Source organism: Neoarius graeffei, chromosome 13 (assembly GCF_027579695.1).
Source record: "Neoarius graeffei isolate fNeoGra1 chromosome 13, fNeoGra1.pri, whole genome shotgun sequence".
Classification (NCBI taxonomy): Eukaryota; Metazoa; Chordata; class Actinopteri; order Siluriformes; family Ariidae; genus Neoarius; species Neoarius graeffei.
Genome location: NC_083581.1, coordinates 45,835,078 through 45,856,244, shown reverse-complemented (window position 1 = coordinate 45,856,244; position 21,167 = coordinate 45,835,078). Strand labels below are relative to the sequence as shown.

At 40.2% G+C, this 21,167-nt stretch overlaps 1 protein-coding gene across 1 annotated transcript; it reads left to right on the top strand.

The window, feature by feature from the left end:
• The first annotated feature begins 17,282 nt into the window (after window positions 1-17,282).
• On the top strand, window positions 17,283-20,448 carry cnga1b (cyclic nucleotide gated channel subunit alpha 1b). The gene is given in 8 exon segments (XM_060936663.1): window positions 17,283-17,398; window positions 17,624-17,653; window positions 17,792-17,848; window positions 17,939-18,040; window positions 18,137-18,241; window positions 18,356-18,462; window positions 18,539-19,689; window positions 20,173-20,448. Coding segments are annotated over 8 exon segments (1,944 nt in total).
• The last annotated feature ends 719 nt before the right edge of the window (window positions 20,449-21,167 follow it).

Sequence of the window (21,167 nt, the reverse complement as noted above, 5' to 3'; positions counted from 1 at the left end):
ATAGTACAGTGATACTGGACCCTGATCTCTAATGCTGTTCAGTATAGTACAGTGATACTGGAGTCTGATCTCTAATGCTGTTCAGTATAGTACAGTGATATTGGAGTCTGATCTCTTATGCTGTTCAGTATAGTACAGTGATATTGGAGTCTGATCTCTAATGCTGTTCAGTATAGTACAGTGATATTGGAGTCTGATCTCTAATGCTGTTCAGTATAGTACAGTGATACTGGAGTCTGATCTCTAATGCAGTTTTGTATACTACAGTGATACTAGAGTCTGATCTCTAATGCTGTTCAGTATAGTACAGTGATACTGGAGTCTGATATCTAATGCTGTTCAGTATAGTACAGTGATACTGGAGTTGATCTCTTATGCTGTTCAGTATAGTATAGTGATATTGGAGTCTGATCTCTAATGCTGTTCAGTATAGTACAGTGATACTGGAGTCTGATCTCTAATGCTGTTCAGTATAGTACAGTGATACTGGAGTTGATCTCTAATGCTGTTCAGTATAGTACAGTGATAATGGAGTCTGATCTCTAATGCTGTTCAGAATGCAGTTTTGTATACTACAGTGATACTGGAGCCTGATCTCTAATGCTGTTCAGTATAGTACAGTGATACTGGAGTTGATCTCTTATGCTGTTCAGTATAGTACAATGATATTGGAGTCTGATCTCTAATGTTGTTCATTATCGTACAGTAATACTGGAGTCTGATCTCTAATGCTGTTCAGGATAGTACAGTAATACTGGAGTCTGATATCTAATGTTGTTCAGAATAGTACAGTAATACTGGAATCTGATCTCTAATGCTGTTCAGTATAGTACAGTGATACTGGAGTCTGATCTCTAATGCTGTTGTCTATACTACAGTGATACTGTAGTTGATCTCTTATGCTGTTCAGTATAGTACAGTAATACTGGAATCTGATCTGTAATGCTGTTCAGAATAGTACAGTAATATTGGAGTCTGATCTGTGATTATGTTGATTATCATACAGTGATACTGGAGTCTATTCTGTAATAATGTGTATTATATAGTACAGTAGTACTGGAGTCTGATTTACAATGCTGTTCAGTATAGTACAGTAATACTGGATTCTGATATCTAATGTTGTTTCCAGATAGTACAGTAGTGCTGGAGTCTGATCTCTAATGCTGTTCAGTATAGTACAGTAATGCTGGAGTCTGATTTATAACGTTGCTCAGGATAGTACAGTAATACTGGAGTCTGATCTCTAATGCTGTTCAGTATAGTACAGTGATACTGGAGTCTGATCTCTAATGCTGTTGTCTATACTACAGTGATACTGTAGTTGATCTCTTATGCTGTTCAGTATAGTACAGTAATACTGGAATCTGATCTGTAATGCTGTTCAGAATAGTACAGTAATATTGGAGTCTGATCTGTGATTATGTTGATTATCATACAGTGATACTGGAGTCTATTCTGTAATAATGTGTATTATATAGTACAGTAGTACTGGAGTCTGATTTACAATGCTGTTCAGTATAGTACAGTAATACTGGATTCTGATATCTAATGTTGTTTCCAGATAGTACAGTAGTGCTGGAGTCTGATCTCTAATGCTGTTCAGTATAGTACAGTAATGCTGGAGTCTGATTTATAACGTTGCTCAGGATAGTACAGTAATACTGGAGTCTGATCAATAATGCTGTTCAGTATAGTACAGTAATACTGTAGTCTGATTTATAATATTGTTCAGGATAGTACAATAATACTGGATTCTGATATCTAATATTGTTTCCAGATAGTACAGTAGTACTGGAGTCTGATTTATAATGTTGGTCAGGATAGTACAGTAATACTGGAGTCTGATCTGTGACAGACTCTGTGTTGTGCAGGATAATAATAATGGAAATGCAGCTGGCTGTGCTGCTGCTGTGTGTGTTGAAGATCACTGAAGGATTTCCTGTGAGTATTAAACTTGAGTCTAATTCAGCTCAGTGGCCTTTATATTGTACTTTACCTGAACCCTGCATTTTACTTTAACAATGCACTTTACCCAAACACTACACTGCACTTTACTTTAACACTGCTATTTACCTTAACTCTGCATTTCACCTTAACACTACACTTTACCTTAATACTGCACTGCACCTTAACAACACTGCATTTGACTTTAACGCTGCACTGTACCTTATCAACACTGTACTTTAACACTGCTGTTTACCTTAACCCTGCACTTTATCTTAACACTACATACTTTCCATAACCCTGTACCTTAACACAGCAGTTTACATGAAGACTGCACTGTAAAACTATCATTCTAACAGAAGTGTATCTGTAACGGTTAGCTTTCCTCACAGCTGAGTTTGGCTCCATCTCAATACTCCCCTGGCTATCCCCTCCTGGTCCCTGTTAGAGTTCTGGGCTCAAATGGACCACAGGTGGTTCTGGTACCAGTGAGAACTGACTGGAGAACAGAGAGGAACCAGAATCCAACGGCTCCGTCTGAACAGACACACACACTCACAGAACCTGAGCAGCAACATGTGAGTGCGGCGTTAATACAGTGTTCAGTAATTCAACTGAGGGGTTCAGATATTAATGGCGTCTGGGTGTTAATGAGTTTTAGCTGTTAATGAGTTCTAGGTGTTAAAGGGTTCTAGGTATTAATGGGTTCTAGGTTCCACAGATGACAAATCAGAATTTGTTGGAGAATCAAAATGTGAACAGTCCATTCCTGCAGCTACCAACAGTATCACCTGACACACCCACACCAGAGAATCTCCTCCCACAGGGACAGGTAACATACAAACACACATTCTGATGCATCAGAAGGTGTTGATTCATTTTCTATAACAGCAGCTCTGACAGTAGTGCAGTTGCAAGTCACAGGTTTATACTAATGCACTCATTCAAATACATTATCATTTCTATAGTAACAGCTAGTGTTGTAGTCAAGACCACATACTTAAGAGCAGAGTGGATCAAGATTGAGACAAGACCGAGACTTTGAAGGGTTGAGGCAGAGTCAAGACCGAGTCAAGACCAGGACCAGACCTGTGTGTGTGTGTGAGTGAAGGGGTGGGGGAGGGGTGACAGCCAGAAACAGAAATTTCAAATCAGCAGTGAGTCACGTTATTGATTGCATTTAAAGCAGGAAGTTTTACATCCAATCACAGTAATGATATTAACAAATAAATCAGACAACGCACAGGCAATTTAGTGATATCACCACAGTTGTAGTCTTGACTGGTCTTGAAATAAATTCCCAAGTCCTCTATGTCTAAGGCCGAGACAAGACAAGTAAAAATGCAGTCGATTCCGAGACGAGACCGAGACGTTCAAAAAGTGGTCTTGAGACCAAGACTGATCTCAAATATTACAACACTACTAACAGCTCATTCACAGTGGACACTCCACTGATAATAAACAGATTTTAAACATTGTTTAAGTTTTCTTGAAGTAATAAGATGTTTATGTAATATGTATGGAAGGAGTCTCCACTGTCAGCGCTTTGTAACAGTCAGAGTTAAAGCTGTTAAAACTTTAAGTTTTACAACATCATCAGGACAGAGGAGTTTACACTTTGTGGTTTCTCAGTAATGACAAACTGCATTTTTTTTTGTCTTATTAACTTAATGAAAGAAAAAAGAGAGGCTGGTGAGGGAACGACTGTTTATAGCTGCTATAATATACCGTAAGTGACAACAGAACTAACTTCTTTCACAGAACCTTAAATGTAACTTAGGGCAGTGGTTAGACCCAGCTTGGACCTGGTCTAGAATAGAGAAGTAAGGCACCTCCTTCCCTCCACTAGCCTGGGTGTACGCCTTGGGCAAGCGTTAGCACACCCTAAGCCTCCCCTGTCAGGGATACGATGTCTCATGGACAGATGGGGTTCGATAGCCTTGGCAGGCAGCTCATCTAGGAGAGGGAAACTCCAATCTCAAACCTCCGCTGCCTTGCGGGCATACCCTTTTGCGGGTAAGGCGTCGGGAGTAAACCCCGAGGATAAATCTGGAGCCGGAGTCCCATTGGCAGTTGGTTTCTGTGCACAGGATCCCTCTGACAACTCCTGCGACGTTGCTGGACCCATAATGTACTGGTGTACTCCTTTCCTTTGGACCACCCATCAATGTGGAGAGGGGAGTCTTTCTGCCTGGGTAACAGTCAGTCTCCTGAATTTCCTACCCAGGCCCTGCACACTGGAGAGGACACTCCATCTTCGCTATAACAGCGTAGGCACAACACGGGAAGCAGCAGTCTACCGGTTATAAGTCACGGCTCAATTGAAAGCAAGCCGCTGACAGAGTCTCATGGAAGCAAGCAGTGAAGACTGGTATTGACTATTTTGAGTCTTCCTCTAGACAAAGAGTTGATGAGAAAAGACAGCTGAGAAAGAAGCGCACCCAGCTACCTTTGCCTTCAACACAGTTTCTATGCCCTAACTGTGGCAGAGACTGTCATGCCAAAATCGGCTTAATAAGCCACTCAAAAGTGTGTAGTCCATAGTCTTCGAGACTGAAGGAGGCCAATATAAATGTAACTATAAACAGATAAAAAGTATGATGTGCCATTCTCTATAAATACAAAATTGTAATTGTTGGTAAGCTGTTGTGTGTAATAGGAATAAAACACTTGTAGATGTGCTGTTATAGGAAATTAATCAACTTCAAAGTGGTAACAGTGTGCTTCATCGCACCACCCTGACATGCAGTCTTTTTCTGTAACGGTAATGTAATAGTGCTATATCTTATATTACAATATTGTTAAATGTGGTGTATCTGTGGATTTGCATTAAGGTGTTGCCAGCATGGAACTCCATTCCTGGTGTGGTCCCTCTGCAGCCTGGGCTGGTGTGTACAACACACACACACACACACACACACACACACACACACACACACACACACACAAATCATGAACATCAGTCTACGTTCTCTCTAAAATAAATTCTGTATTGTACAGAATGGGCAGACGTTTTTCCCTGTGTGGGCGCCCCCTGCTGGACGAGCAGCTGGAGGACAAAGACAGGTACAGTCTCTTTATCACAGAGATCACTGTGTGTGTGTGTGTGTGTGTGTGTGTGTGTGTGTGTGTGTGTGTGTGTGTGTGTGTGTGTGTGTGTAACTGTACGTGTATGTGTGTTTCAGGTGGTGTCTGTTGCTCAGCCAGCAGCTCTGGTGAGTTTCTATACACTGACTTGGAGCTGAAACAGATTTTAGACATATATTTTCAGTACTTCTGTGTGAACTGGAAACAGGGATGGGGCTACATAAGAGCTCAATTTGTGATGTCACTAAATAAGCTAAAGAGTTTGGGTCAGATTTGATGTGTAAATTATTTAAGAATCATGATGTGGTAATTGGAGTTTCAGCTGTTCAGCCTGGATGCTAATCTCAGCTATCTAATTTTAATGGTAGTGATAGGCAGATGGTGGTTGTCATGGTAACATTGCTGTGAAATATCAATGTATATTTACTAAATGTATATGACGATGGGCTCTAAATTGACCGTAGGTGTGAATCAGGGCTTTACATTAACTTTTTTGCTCACCGGCCACTGTGGCAAGTGGTTTTCCCAAGTCACTAGCCATTCAGCCTTTTCACTAGCCACAATTTTGTTGCCAGGAAATCGCAGTTTTTTCTTCACCATGATACATTAAAGTTCAGAACTCAAGTATTCAGTGCTGTTAAGGTAGCTGTCTATATGAAAACATGCAACCAGTTCAGACAAAAATATAAAGAGTATCCTGTTTATTGAACTCAAATTCAAGCCCCTTACAATATGAAATATCATATAATATGAAAAATAACATTCAGTACAACTGAACTGATTCTAATATTAAAAGTCCAATTCGAAACATTTATCAGTGAAAAACATTTGATGTTTTGATATGCAAGTATTATGTGTATTATCGAGTATTATTATGTATATTATGTATTATCTATTAATTGTGTGTGTGTGTGTGTGTGTGTGTGTGTGTGTGTGTGTGTGAACATGTGTAGAGAGAGACATTAAATGTCCTCATTACATTCATCATCAGATGAGTCTGAAAGGTCCATGAAAAATGGTCTTTGTGACCTGAGGCTTCTAGCATGCTCTAAGTTGATAGCTGGGGCGGGATCAACTTCTTTCCAATCGCATGAACGTTTCTAAACAGCAGCTCCATCCTCTCCAGCTCAGCCGACTTCATGACAGCCAGGGACTGAAAGCAATGCTGTACTGTAGTGAACCAGCCGTCTTCACCGGTTTTGATGTTATAGTACCGATGTGTGCATTTGACTTTTCGTGGTCCTTTATAGTTTCGAGTTTAAAATTACTGGTGCCTGTCTTTGCCAGACTTTCTACAGTCTTCGCAGTACATGGTATTTTCGGTTTTGCTATGAACTAGTCAATCTCGCCCTAACTTCCATTTGTCATTGAACTGTCTTATCTTCCTATTAGCGTCTTGTTCATCTGCATGGCCGCAGCCAGCTATGAGGCCCCCGCGGTCTGGACCTCAGTCATTTTTAAGAGCTGAAAATACATTTGCACGCTAAATATTCAACTGGATAAAAAAATAAAGAATAACATTAAAATGTCTCCGTAAAAAGTGCATTGTTAATTATGTTAAACGTTGATTGTCTTCTGTGTCTGTTTCGTGTGCGCGGCTCTGAGACCAAGAACACAAAAGCGAATGAGCATGTGACTCGGGGGAGGAACGAAGAGCAGGAGACACGGGGTTTCCATGGTAACCATCAGCGCACTTTCATCAAGCTGTTCAATTGTCATTTTCAAAGTAGCGCAGTTGTAGCCTACCTTGTTTGTGATTTTAAAAATACAACCCCGATTCCAAAAAAGTTGGGACAAAGTACAAATTATAAATAAAAATGGAATGCAATGATGTGAAAGTTTCAAAATTCCATATTTTATTCAGTATAGAACATAGATGACATATCAAATGTTTAAACTGAGAAAATGTATCATTTAAAGTGCTGATGACACGAACATGACTCTATGCAATTTCTTAAATAAACTATACAACATGGCAAACATGTTAGATTTCTGTTATAATTACGTGAAAAGAAGCTGTTGTTACGCGAATATCCAACTTTTAATTGCACAGCGCAAAAAAACTGGGTCCGTGGCTCGCGGCCATGTTGTGACGTCAGCGGAAGAACACGCTGCGGTTCACTGGCTGTTCTACTCTGGTCCTACTCAATGGAAATGGCACATGAAAACGCCGGTGAACTCTCTAGTGCTAGCTCTTCCTCTTCTGGGAGTCTAGAATTGTGTTGATCTCTTCCGAATAGAATCTATGATAGCCTACCCTCTTTACCCTTTGCCTCTCGTTGCTAGGCGGCAGTTACATGAAAGCCGCAAGCTTTCACAAGCAAATACATGACTGATATCACGCCGACTTTATGCTTACATTTATGATTATCATGTAGAATCTATAGCTCTACGTACCTTTATCTTATGTCGTTTCACAACACATGTTCTGACAGGAGGACTGTCTTTGGATCCAGCATAGCTTCTAGTAGACCCCCTCCGGAATACTGGCAGTGTTGCCAGATTGGGAGGTTTCCCGCCCAGTTGGGCGGTTTCAAGATACTGCTGACGTTTTCCAGCCCAAAATATGTTCAAAACCCACCAAAATGCACTTGAAACCGCCCAACTGGGCGGGAAACCTCCCAATCTGGCAACACTGTGTAGGCACTACTGATGGTAGTAACACATGTTTGTGCTGAACTGAACACCCAAGAGATTCTTTTAAGCTGGGAAGGGTGTCAAAACAATCCAAATCGAAGTGTTCAGAGCACAGGACGGATGTTGGTGAGGGCTCCCACTTGTCACAAGTGCACCTGACTTGCTTCACCCACTTCGCATGCAGCTCGGGATCTCTGGGAAACTTGAATAAACTTACCCCATCCTTGTGGGTTTTGGAGCAAAAGCCGGCAACAGAACGCGAAGGCATAATAACTATAACTATAACTATATATATATATATATATATATATATATATATATATATATATATATATATATATATATATATATATATATAATGTATAATAATGTATAATAAAAATACTAATAATGATAAACTGAACACCTGTCGCATCAACAACAAACTGGTAAGTTAGGAGGAAGGTTCTTTCACTGACGTCATATAGCTCCTCCTCCTCATTCGTCTCCTGGGTGCTGCAGCCCTGTCAAATTTGCCCAAATAGCCGCGTTTTTTATCATAACTTGTAAAATAGGCGCCTTCATGAATTAATATATGGATCATCGGGAATTACTTTTTATGTTATAAAACATCGCCAAAGATGTCAAAAACGTGTCATCAGCACTTTAAAGAGAAAAATGAGGTGATTTTAAATTTCATGACAACAATACATCTCAAAAAAGTTGGGACAAGGCCATGTTTACCACTGTGAGACATCCCCTTTTCTCTTTACAACAGTCTGTAAACGTCTGGGGACTGAGGAGACAAGTTGCTCAAGTTTAGGGATAGGAATGTTAACCCATTCTTGTCTAATGTAGGATTCTAGTTGTTCAACTGTCTTAGGTCTTTTTTTGTCGTATCTTCTGTTTTATGATGCACCAAATGTTTTCTATGGGTGAAAGATCTGGACTGCAGGCTGGCCAGTTCAGTACCCGGACCCTTCTTCTACGCAGCCATGATGCTGTAATTGATGCAGTATGTGGTTTGGCATTGTCATGTTGGAAAATGCAAGGTCTTCCCTGAAAGAGACGTCATCTGGATGGGAGCATATGTTGCTCTAGAATCTGGATATACCTTTCAGCATTGATGGTGTCTTTCCAGATGTGTAAGCTGCCCATGCCACACGCACTAATGCAACCCCATACCATCAGAGATGCATGCTTCTGAACTGAGCGCTGATAACAACTTGGGTCGTCCTTCTCCTCTTTAGTCCGAATGACACGGCGTCCCTGATTTCCCTAAAGAACTTCAAATTTTGATTCGTCTGACCACAGAACAGTTTTCCACTTTGCCACAGTCCATTTTAAATGAGCCTTGGCCCAGAGAAGACGTCTGCGCTTCTGGATCATGTTTAGATATGGCTTCTTCTTTGAACTATAGAGTTTTAGCTGGCAACGGCGGATGGCACGGTGAATTGTGTTCACAAATAATGTTCTCTGGAAATATTCCTGAGCCCATTTTGTGATTTCCAATACAGAAGCATGCCTGTATGTGATGCAGTGCCGTCTAAGGGCCCGAAGATCACGGGCACCCAGTATGGTTTTCCGGCCTTGACCCTTACGCACAGAGATTCTTCCAGATTCTCTGAATCTTTTGATGATATTATGCACTGTAGATGATGATATGTTCAAACTTTTTGCAATTTTACACTGTCGAACTCCTTTCTGATATTGCTCCACTATTTGTCGGCGCAGAATTAGGGGGATTGGTGATCCTCTTCCTATCTTTACTTCTGAGAGCCACTGCCACTCCAAGATGCTCTTTTTATACCCAGTCATGTTAATGACCTATTGCCAATTGACCTAATGAGTTGCAATTTGGTCCTCCAGCTGTTCCTTTTTTGTACCTTTAACTTTTCCAGCCTCTTATTGCCCTGTCCCAACTTTTTTGAGATGTGTTGCTGTCATGAAATTTCAAATGAGCCAATATTTGGCATGAAATTTCAAAATGTCTCACTTTCGACATTTGATATGTTGTCTATGTTCTATTGTGAATACAATATCAGTTTTTGACATTTGTAAATTATTGCATTTGTTTTTATTTACAATTTGTACTTTGTCCCAACTTTTTTGGAATCAGGGCTGTAAATCATTTGATAAGCCAAAGCAATAGAGTGGAAAGTTTCAACTTGTGTTTGCCTTGGATAACTTTGCCTAAAACATGGTTGTGTATACTGATTTTTTTCCCAGATTTTTTTTTTTTGTGTGTGTAGGTGTAACGGATGCCAGATTGTTAATGTATCTTAGTTACACAGGCTACATGGTTAGGGTATCTTTTGTCCTCATTGCTTGGGCCAGATCAAACCATTTAAACAAGCTTAAATTATTCTTACTCTTGCCACATACATGATTTTTTTTTCAAAACCGATGATATTCAGTTCAAACACCATTAAAAGTAATTTCAGGAATAGATCTCTTGTGTGGCATGTAATTCACCCCGCTCATTTAAATATGTCGAAAAGTTTTCGGCGCGCGCTTTGCGCATCACGGACCTCGGTGATTTTAAAATGCTGCTCCGGCCCTGATCATCTCTGCCCCTTTTTTCCTGAGCAGCAGGGTTTGAAACTCCAGCTATATGCCGCCACATAGTGCGCTTGTTAGTTGTCAGCAACTTTGTTGCTTCGTTCATTAACCGCAGGTTACCGTATCACTGATTTTATCTGAGACGTTCTAAACAATTCTAACATGTTGTCAGAATTTTTATGCAGGTGCTCATGGGAGTTGTAGGCGCGTAATATTACATTGCAATGCATTTATTATATCAGATGCCTTCAGAGAAAACTACAATTAAAATATATTGTCATACCACAGAATAAACCACCCGCCAAAGTGGCTAGTGGGACTAAAGTTATTACTCACCAAAGCTGAATTTTACCCGCATTTGGCGGGTGCTAATGTAAAGCCCTGGTGTGAATGTGAGTGTGAATGGTTGTTTGTCTCTATTGCCCCTTTTCCACCAAAGCAGTTCCAGGGCTGGTTCGGGGCCAGTGCTTAGTTTGGAACCGGGTTTTTTGTTTCCACTGACAAAGAACTGGCTCTGGGGCCAGAAAAACCGGTTCCAGGCTAGCACCAACTCTTTGCTGGGCCACAGGAAAGAACTGCTTACATCAGCAGGGGGGCAGAGTTGTTAAGACCAACAACAATAGCAAGACTGCGAAAGGTCGCCATTTTTAAGCGACGAGAAGCAGCAGCTGTACAAATGCGAAGTCATCCATTATTGTTGTTGTTGCTGCTTCTTCTTCTCCGTGTTGTTGTTGCTTCGATGTTCGCGCCAAGGTTTATGCAAAAGCAGCAACATAACTGACGTGTACAGCGACGTAACTGACGTATACAGCGACGTAATGACGTGGCTCCCCTTAGCACCCCAAGCTATGGAAAAGCAAACTGGTTCTCAGCTGGCTCGCAAGTTGAATGAGTTGTGAACCAGCACCAGCACTGCTCCCGAACCAGCCCTGGAACTGATTTGGTGGAAAAGGGGTATTCTTCTTCTCTGTGTTGTTGTTACTTCAGTGTTCGCGCCAAGGTTTATGCAAACGCAGCGATATAACTGACGTATACAGCGACGTAATGACGTGGCTCCCCTTAGCACCCCGAGCTATGGAAAAGCAAACTGGTTCTCAGCTGGCTCGCAAGTTGAACGAGTTGTGAACCAGCACCAGCACTGGTCCCGAACCAGCCCTGGAACTGATTTGGTGGAAAAGGGGTATTCTTCTTCTCTGTGTTGTTGTTGCTTCGATGTTCGCGCCAAGGTTTATGCAAAAGCAGCAACATAACTGACGTGTACAGCGACGTAACTGACGTATACAGCGACGTAATGACGTGGCTCCCCTTAGCACCCCAAGCTATGGAAAAGCAAACTGGTTCTCAGCTGGCTCGCAAGTTGAATGAGTTGTGAACCAGCACCAGCACTGCTCCCGAACCAGCCCTGGAACTGATTTGGTGGAAAAGGGGTATTCTTCTTCTCTGTGTTGTTGTTACTTCAGTGTTCGCGCCAAGGTTTATGCAAACGCAGCGATATAACTGACGTATACAGCGACGTAATGACGTGGCTCCCCTTAGCACCCCGAGCTATGGAAAAGCAAACTGGCTCTCAGCTGGCTCGCAAGTTGAACGAGTTGTGAACCAGCACCAGCACTGCTCCCGAACCAGCCCTGGAACTGATTTGGTGGAAAAGGGGTATTCTTCTTCTCTGTGTTGTTGTTGCTTCGATGTTCGCGCCAAGATTTATGCAAACGCAGCAACGTAACTGACGTGTACAGCGACGTAACTGACGTATACAGCGACGTAATGACGTGGCTCCCCTTAGCACCCCGAGCTATGGAAAAGCAAACTGGTTCTCAGCTGGCTCGCAAGTTGAACGAGTTGTGCACCAGCACTGGCCCCGAACCAGCCCTGGAACTGATTTGGTGAAAAAGGGGTATTCTTCTTCTCTGTGTTGTTGTTGCTTTGATGTTCGCGCCAAGGTTTATGCAAACGCAGCGATATAACTGACGTATACAGTGATGTAATGACGTGGCTCCCCTTAGCACCCCGAGCTATGGAAAAGCAAACTGGTTCTCAGCTGGCTCGCAAGTTGAACGAGTTGTGAACCAGCACCAGCACTGGTCCCGAACCAGCCCTGGAACTGATTTGGTGGAAAAGGGGTATTCTTCTTCTCTGTGTTGTTGTTGCTTCGATGTTCGCGCCAAGGTTTATGCAAACGCAGCAACGTAACTGACGTGTACAGCGACGTAACTGACGTATACAGCGACGTAATGACGTGGCTCCCCTTAACACCCCGAGCTATGGAAAAGCAAACTGGTTCTCAGCTGGCTCGCAAGTTGAACGAGTTGTAAACCAGCACCAGCACTGGCCCCGAACCAGCCCTGGAACTGATTTGGTGAAAAAGGGGTATTCTTCTTCTCTGTGTTGTTGTTGCTTCGATGTTCGCGCCAAGGTTTATGCAAACGCAGCGATATAACTGACGTATACAGTGATGTAATGACGTGGCTCCCCTTAGCACCCCGAGCTATGGAAAAGCAAACTGGTTCTCAGCTGGCTCGCAAGTTGAACGAGTTGTGAACCAGCACCAGCACTGGCCCCAAACCAGCCCTGGAACTCATTTGGTGGAAAAGGGGTATATGTGTCAGCCCTGCGATGACCTGGCGACTTGTCCAGGGTGTACCCCGCCTCTCACCCATAGTCAGCTAGGATAGGCTCCAGCTTGCCTGCCACCCTGTAGGATAAGCGGCTACAGATAATGGATGGATGGATATATGACGATGTATAGGATGATGAATATTTGCTAAAAAAAGCAAACAAGCTGCAAATTAGTGTCAGCTATATTAAATAATGTTTACACTAATACATGTGTCTGTGAATTGTTTGTTTAATATGGCATAATTTCCTTTCAGTCAAATTCAGCAAGCTCAGAGGAGGGAGATGCGCAGGTAACAGTCCAAATACACACCCAATCTCTCTCTCTCTCTCTCTCTCTCTCTCTCTCTCTCTCTCTCTCTCTCTCTCACACACACACACACACACACACACACAAGTGATGGGAAGTTCAGCTCTTTTTACTGACTCGACTCTTTGAACCTCATTCAGTAAAATGAATAAAACTTTTTACTAATCATTTGTTCACTGGAACTAGTGTAATGCTGTAGCCCCTATATGGTTCTCAGACACTAAGAGCAACATGGTTTGCTTCCCTTGGTAAATTATAATATACAAGTTCACTTTTGTTAAGCTCTTAAGGGGCTTTTTGGACCATAGCCTGCTGAGTTATTTAGTTGAAATGACTGATTACTTCAAGTTCAACTGCCTGTACGAGAGAGCTGCACCTACCAATAAAAATATCATTCTATTCATTATATGATAGCTATTCACTTCAGCCGACCTGGTCATTGAAGACCTGTAGTGTATGAACTCATTCCAATGGAAAGGCAAATTAAACATCCATTCAGTAGTTACATTACACACAGCTTGCTACAGAAACGTTCTGGTTGACCAGCTAACATTAGCAAGCTCTCCTCTCATCTGTGGTATTAACATTGGTCATGTGACTGCTTGCAACCATGTGAACAATGAACAAAAGACTCAGATATGAAAGACCCATAGTTATGATTTGTGAACGAATCAGTCGTTCCTACACTGAGAAAGACAATGCAGTTAATTTCTCTCTCTCTCTCTCTCTCTCTCTGTGTCAGGTGATCTACATTTTGCCAATTAGTGCTGAGAGTCCAAACATGGGAATAATGGAGGGTGGACATGATGGGGGCATTGATCCTGAACTCACCCCTGACCCTAATCCCAACGCTAACCTTCACCTTAAAACCAACACCAAACGTAATCCTGACCCTAAGCCAGGTCACCTGCAGCTCCACCCCACCCCTGCCCCCAGTGACACCCCCAGCCCCGCCCTTCCTGCAGGTGTCCAGGAAAATACGGACCCTGTGGGCAAAGTGCTCCCTAATGTTGGTGCAGGTCAGAGGACACAAACAGGAGGTGCTACAACTTCCTGTAACCACAATGGGGGAGCAGCTAATACTAAAGCTAACACACCATTGCTGTAACACACACACACACACACACACACACACACACACACACACACACACACACACACACAGTGTGTGTGGATAGCACTTAACAATATTTCTTTGACTGATGTATTTTGATGCCCCATGTTTATTTGTTCCAAACTTATAATTGAAATTATGGAATTATAATAAAATTATTCTATAAACTATCACACATTCATTTAATCCGTTTTATATTAATAAGTTAATGATGGTCCATTGTTGGTTCCATTGTTAGGGTTTGTTAATCAGCACAGTAAACTTTAATAAAATGAATTAAACCTTTGTAGTGTAATTTGTATTAAATAAAGCTGTGATTACATGTGTGTAACAGAAACCAAAGCTCTATTTACACATGTACATGTGTACAGGTGTTTAACTGAGTTGATTGTGTGTGTGTGTGCGCGCGCGTGCACAAAATGTAACATAATAGGATTACATGCTATCAGTGCATCGCTGACACAACAGATACGACCAAATCTGGACTAGTGAGCCAGTAATCCTCTGTTCTTACTGTATCGTGGTCAAGGTGAAATGCAGAATACACACACAAACACAGCTCCAAAATGACTGGAACATTATTCAGTCTGTTTTAGAAACATGGTTTTCAATATTCCCCCTGTGCTGAGGATAAAACACACACACACACACACACACACACACCAATCTATACACTTGCACACACATACAAATAAATTTGATTATCAGAGATAAGAAGAATCTTAGATTTTTTTAATGGAAATAATTAAGATCATACACATTAAAATAATTCATAAATAAATGGAGTTGTTTTAAAACTGCCTCATATGGAGTATACCTTAAGCTAACACTTATTACTGTGAGACTGACATCTTAAAATAATTTAGAAATGTCTTAAAGAAAAACTCATAGAATTTGTGATATGATGAAAGTGAATAAAATCAGGCTGAGGGCATTCAGTACATCCTACACACACTGAGGAAATACTGATAACTGTAAGCTGGTCAATCTAAACCTTTCTTGATATACTGTATGATTTAGTGTATAAGCTGACCCAAATGCATTTTGGAATAATCATTGGCGAGCCAGCCAGGAGGTGCCAAAAGAATTTGAAGAACATACACAAGGTGTTCAACCTCTGTGACATCACTACATTGACATTTTATCTCGAATGAACCCTGTGAGTTTTATACATCACAATTTAAGTCTGTGAGCCAGCCAGGAACTGCCACAAAGGACAAAACCTAGCTTGACAATCCAACTAATCCATGCCTGAAAAATCAAACACCCAAAGTATATGATACAAAGTCCAACCAAATGACCACTGAACAATGACAGGATAACAAGAGAGAGATCAGAAATGAGAACTTAGTCTTCACGACAGACAACATAAAAAAAACCCCTCAGAAACATAATAGAACATCTCTTGAACAGTTCTGAACCTCAGTCATGAAAAGCAAATTAGATAAAGTTAACTTAGAGAGCACTCATTAATTAATGATTTCATTGTCCAGATATATATTGTTAATAATTGTTCATTATTAATTTACAGTTTAACAATTGCAGATTTATTTTAAACTCTTTTTCATTTGACTTTTGCAACTTTTCTTTCTGTTCATTTGTAGAAGACTTTCCATAAATAATATATATTACATATATTATTCTATCTATCTATCTATCTATCTATCTATCTATCTATCTATCTATCTATCTATCTATCTATCTATCTATCTATCTATCTATCTATCTCAGCTGTTCTGTTACGAAGCTCATCCATATTTAGAGGCACTGATGTGCATGTGTGTGTGTGTCCTGTCTAATCCCCCAGCCCACTTTCCCAGTTTGAAATCCACTGTCAGCTGGATGGAGGCCATGTCACCAGCTGCCAAAAAACACCAAAATCAGTTATATTTATTTTTGCCTTTCTATAGTGTGTGAGAGCCTATGTGTAGGTGTGTGAGATGATGACTTCATGTCCACTCTGATGTACTGTACCTGTATGGATGTGTACCAGTGATGGAGGACTTGCACACGGGTGTGTAGTGGGCAGTGGATTAAGCTAGCGTTAGGTGAGTGGATTATCCTTTATTCTACACTTTACAACCATTTTAGATGAATTTGTTAAGAATAAATAAATTAATCTGAAGTTACTTCATTTTATTCCATATTTATTCAAATAAGTTAATTTCTGACTAACTATTAAGTCATCTTCTTAACATTTACATAGCATTCATAAATTATTTCCTAGTTATACAGGTGCTATTTTGTTTTATAATTTTTTTTATATTTTTAAATATTAAACTATACAAACTTTAATCTGTTATTCGCATATAATGTTGTTTCTTATCCTTAAAGACATTTTTGCATTTATTCAACATAATTTGTGCAGTTTTAAAAACATCCTTGCAGAAACAAGTTTATGTCTAAATTTCAGTTTGTTCTTAAGGTAAATTATTATTGTTTAAATGTGTTTGTGTCTTCACACTTTTTGCTCAGAATCTAGATTAATGTAAAGTCAGTAGATTTCTAGTTTAAACCCATAACAACTATTTAAAGTCCAAAGTCATAGTTTGGTTATGTACTCTTTTAACTTCTCTTTAGTGACTGATTGACAGGTAGCTCAGCCAATCGGCTGGCAAGTTCTTTGTCAGCCTACTAAAGATTAATACAGTCACATGATTTTAGTATTCTTATTAAAAAGTTTTTAAAAAATGGATAAATTCAAACATCATAATTACATATATGTATTTTTAAAATGGTGTCGTTGTTGTATTATTAAATTGTATTAATGTTTGTTGTAAACATTTTTAATTTAAAACTCATGTTTGAATTAATGACAGTCTACATGTTGAAGTCATGTATTTTAAATACAATAATAAAAATTTATTTCACATGATTAGATTTCATATGATTTCTTTCAGAAAAGTGTCCTTAATTCAGCTTTGAACTTTGCCTTATAAACATCAGCATTTCCAGCTATAATCGGAGTTGATTCAATAAATTCCAACAACTTCGTTTTTTGTTTTGATTAACAGGTGGCTTAGCCAAGCTGCTGCCATGTCAAATATCGTGAAGCCACTTGTTCCTCCCATAATCCTCCTCGAGGGGGTGGAGGAGGTTATTGTGGGTGACACAGAGGACATGACGTGAGCAACACATCCATCTTATGGCTCACCTTTGATGACTGAATTTAAATTCATTTTTATTTATGTAGTCTTATTAATTAATTCCTGTTTGGCTTTTTGCTGTTTGATTAATTATTTATGACCTGCACTGATCGCTTACAGTGCTGATAATCAATAACTACAGCCTAAGTGGTGGTGATGATGATGATGATGATGATGATGTGTGTGTTTTGTCTCAAGGAAGAGGCAATGCTCTGGTGCTGGTGCACTTTTCAATGTCAACAACAGCAACAACAATGAAGAGTGAGTAACACACTGTTATACAACTATACAATCAAGAGACTAATACACACAGTCACAGAGACACACACACCATGTCAGGTACACACACTACAGTGATATTACCTGGGTAATCGATGCTGTGGTGTTCCTCCTTTACAGAGAGGAGAAGAAAGAGAAAAAGAAGAAAGAAAAGAAAGAAAAAAAGGAGAAAAAAGAGTAAGCACTTGTCATGCGTGAGGAGAAACTCACTGCTTCTCTTATTGTTATATTTCTCAGCTGTGTGATTGATTGTGACTATTACTGCAGGAAAAAAGAAAAGAAAGCAAAGAAGGAGAAGAAGAAGGACAAAGAGCAAAAGGAGAAAGAAAAGGAGAAGGAAAAAGAAAAGGAGAAGAAGGCGAAAGAGGAGTATGCATTGTTTTGTCTGGTTATATTGTACACTATAACTGTGTGAAGGAACATGTACTGCTGATTCATTATATTATTTTGTTGATATGCGATCAGGCCAAAGGAGCTTTATGTCATCAATCCTGCAGGAAACACGTATTACAACTGGCTCTTCATCATCACATGTCCTGTTATGTATAACTGGGTTATAATTATTGCCAGGTATGCAACACTATTTTTATTTACCAGACCCAATTATTATAAATTCTAGCATGTTTTCAAGGTTCTATGCTGGTGATCAGGCCAGTGTTTAAGGTTGTCTGTTCTCTTGTTTAGAGCCTGTTTTGAGGAGTTACAGCACGATTATTTAATATACTGGTTCATCACTGATTTTCTAGCAGACCTGGTTTACCTGGCAGACATGTTCTTCAGGACAAGAACAGGTGAGCACATCTGTGTGACACCTATAATGTTAAATAACTAAACTGCAGTGGATACTTATACGATGTGTAATTGTAGGGTATCTGGAGCAGGGTCTGCTGGTTAAAGATGAAAAAAAACTTCGAGCACGATACATGGAGAGTATCCAGTTCAAGCTGGACCTCATCTCTATGATTCCCACGGACATTTGTTACTTTATTGTTGGTCTCAAGTACCCTGAAATCCGCATGAACAAGCTTTTCCGGGTCAACCGCCTCTTTGAGTTTTTCCAGCGCACAGAAACAAGGACCAACTTTCCCAACGTCTTCCGAATCTCCAACCTTGTCATGTACATTGTCATCATCATCCACTGGAACGCTTGTCTCTACTACTCATTCTCTAAAGCTGTCGGTTTTGGGGCTGATAGGTTTGTCTATCCGGATACTACAGACCCAGAATTTGGCCGTTTGGTGAGGAAATATGCATACAGCATGTACTGGTCCACTTTGACCTTGACCACTATTGGTGAAACACCACCTCCTGAGAAGGATTCTGAGTACTTCTTTGTGGTTACAGACTTCCTAGTGGGAGTTTTGATCTTTGCTACAATCGTTGGTAATGTCGGTTCCATGATCACAAACATGAATGCAGCACGAGCAGATTTTCAAGCACGAATTGATGCCATCAAGCAGTACATGAGTTTTCGTAATGTGACCAAGGACCTGGAGAAACGCGTCATCAAATGGTTTGATTACCTTTGGACCAATAAAAAGGCTGTAGATGAGAGGGAAGTGCTTAAATACCTTCCAGACAAGTTAAGAGCAGAAATTGCCATCAATGTGCATTTGGACACTCTTAAGAAAGTAAGAATCTTTGCAGATTGCGAGGCAGGACTTTTGGTTGAACTTGTGCTGAAGCTCCAGCCACAAGTTTATAGTCCTGGTGATTATATTTGCAAAAAAGGTGATATTGGCCGTGAGATGTACATAATCAAAGAAGGAAAGCTTGCTGTGGTGGCTGATGATGGCATCACACAATTTGTTGTCCTCAGCGATGGAAGCTACTTTGGCGAGATCAGCATCCTCAATATCAAAGGCAGCAAAGCTGGAAACCGAAGAACAGCCAACATACGCAGCATCGGATATTCTGATTTGTTCTGCCTTTCCAAGGACGACCTGATGGAGGCACTGACTGAGTATCCAGATGCAAAGGCTATGTTGGAGGAAAAGGGGCGCCAGATTCTCATGAAGGTATGATGATTTGAAATTAGGCCCATTTTTTTTTGGAATCTAAATGATAAAATAAATGAAATACTGCATGAGATTAGATGTGATATGATCAATAACAATAAATAATGCTCCTGGCCTTAGACACTTCATTAAGAACTTCCTTAAAACCATTTAGGAAAATGAAGGAACCTGCTTTACAAGCGCTGGTCATCTAATAGATGATAAATGTAAGGCTAAAGAACAGAAGATTATTCCATCCCAACATGTAGCCTTACACCCTCTGAGAAACTTGTGCAATCCCATAGGTTCTAGAGGAACTCATACACCAACCCTGTCATTTACTTAAGGTATTTTCTAAGAAGAACATGCAAAAAAGTATTTACTACATGAGTTTTGAGCCTTATTAAGGTACCATCTTAAGTTACAGCTAGAGCCTTTAGCTCACTAAATGTGATCATTATGTCTTGTTGATTTTTGTGCATCATTTGTGTGTATATTTTTAAGGACAACCTCTTGGATCTTGAGGTGGCAAAACAGGGGCCAGACCCTAAGGACATGGAGGAGAAAGTAGTAAAGATTGGCACGATATTGGACGACATGCAGACACGTTTCGCTCGTTTACTTGCTCAACATGAGGCCACGCAGAGCCGCCTGAAGAGACGGGTTACCAGACTGGAGAACAAAATCACCACCTCCGCCGGGGTCACCTTCACCGAGATGACGGAGACAGAGGTGGTGATTCCGTCTCCTCCTGAGAAAGAGAAGAAAGATGAAAAATAAAAAACAGTGATGGCAAAGAGAAGTGACTCTGTGGATTTCTAAGCAGTGAATAAGGGGATTAAAGAAGAATGAACATTGAATGGAGAAAGGGAAAATGAAAAGTTTAAAGGAGGCTTCATCTGACACAGCTTAAAGCAGTTTTTATTCCATGTGAACAAAGATTCCCAACTAAAACCAAAACCCAGAGAACAATTCTGTATACCATGGAATTATATACCATTTAGTATTTTATTGCCGTTTTGAACATCATATGGTTATAATTAGATAAACAGTCCAAAATTCACAACACCATTATTTGGAATGTATTATATTTTAAGTACCATTTGAACTGCAAAGCATTTTACTTCTTTTGGACAAGTATATATCGCTATTTTCACCTTGGAAATTGTAGATACATGCCAAACCAACTTTTTCCTGAATGTACTGTTTGACAATAAATAAATAATTTTGCAAAAGAGGTACCATATCTCTGTAACTGCAAGTAAAGTTGTACATAAAATGTTTAAAGACAAGTTTAGGTAATCTTTTGTCATTTCAACTCTTTTTCTGTGTGCTGAATATTAGTGTTTACAGATTGAATTATCACTGAGACATTTCCAGCCTGAAGCTGTGCTAACAAAGTTCCATAGTGTGTATTATTACAATTTTCTGATTTTCTTCGGTCCACAATTCAAGTGCTTACTTCATGTTAACTAGCTAGAGGGTAGCCATGGTCTGAA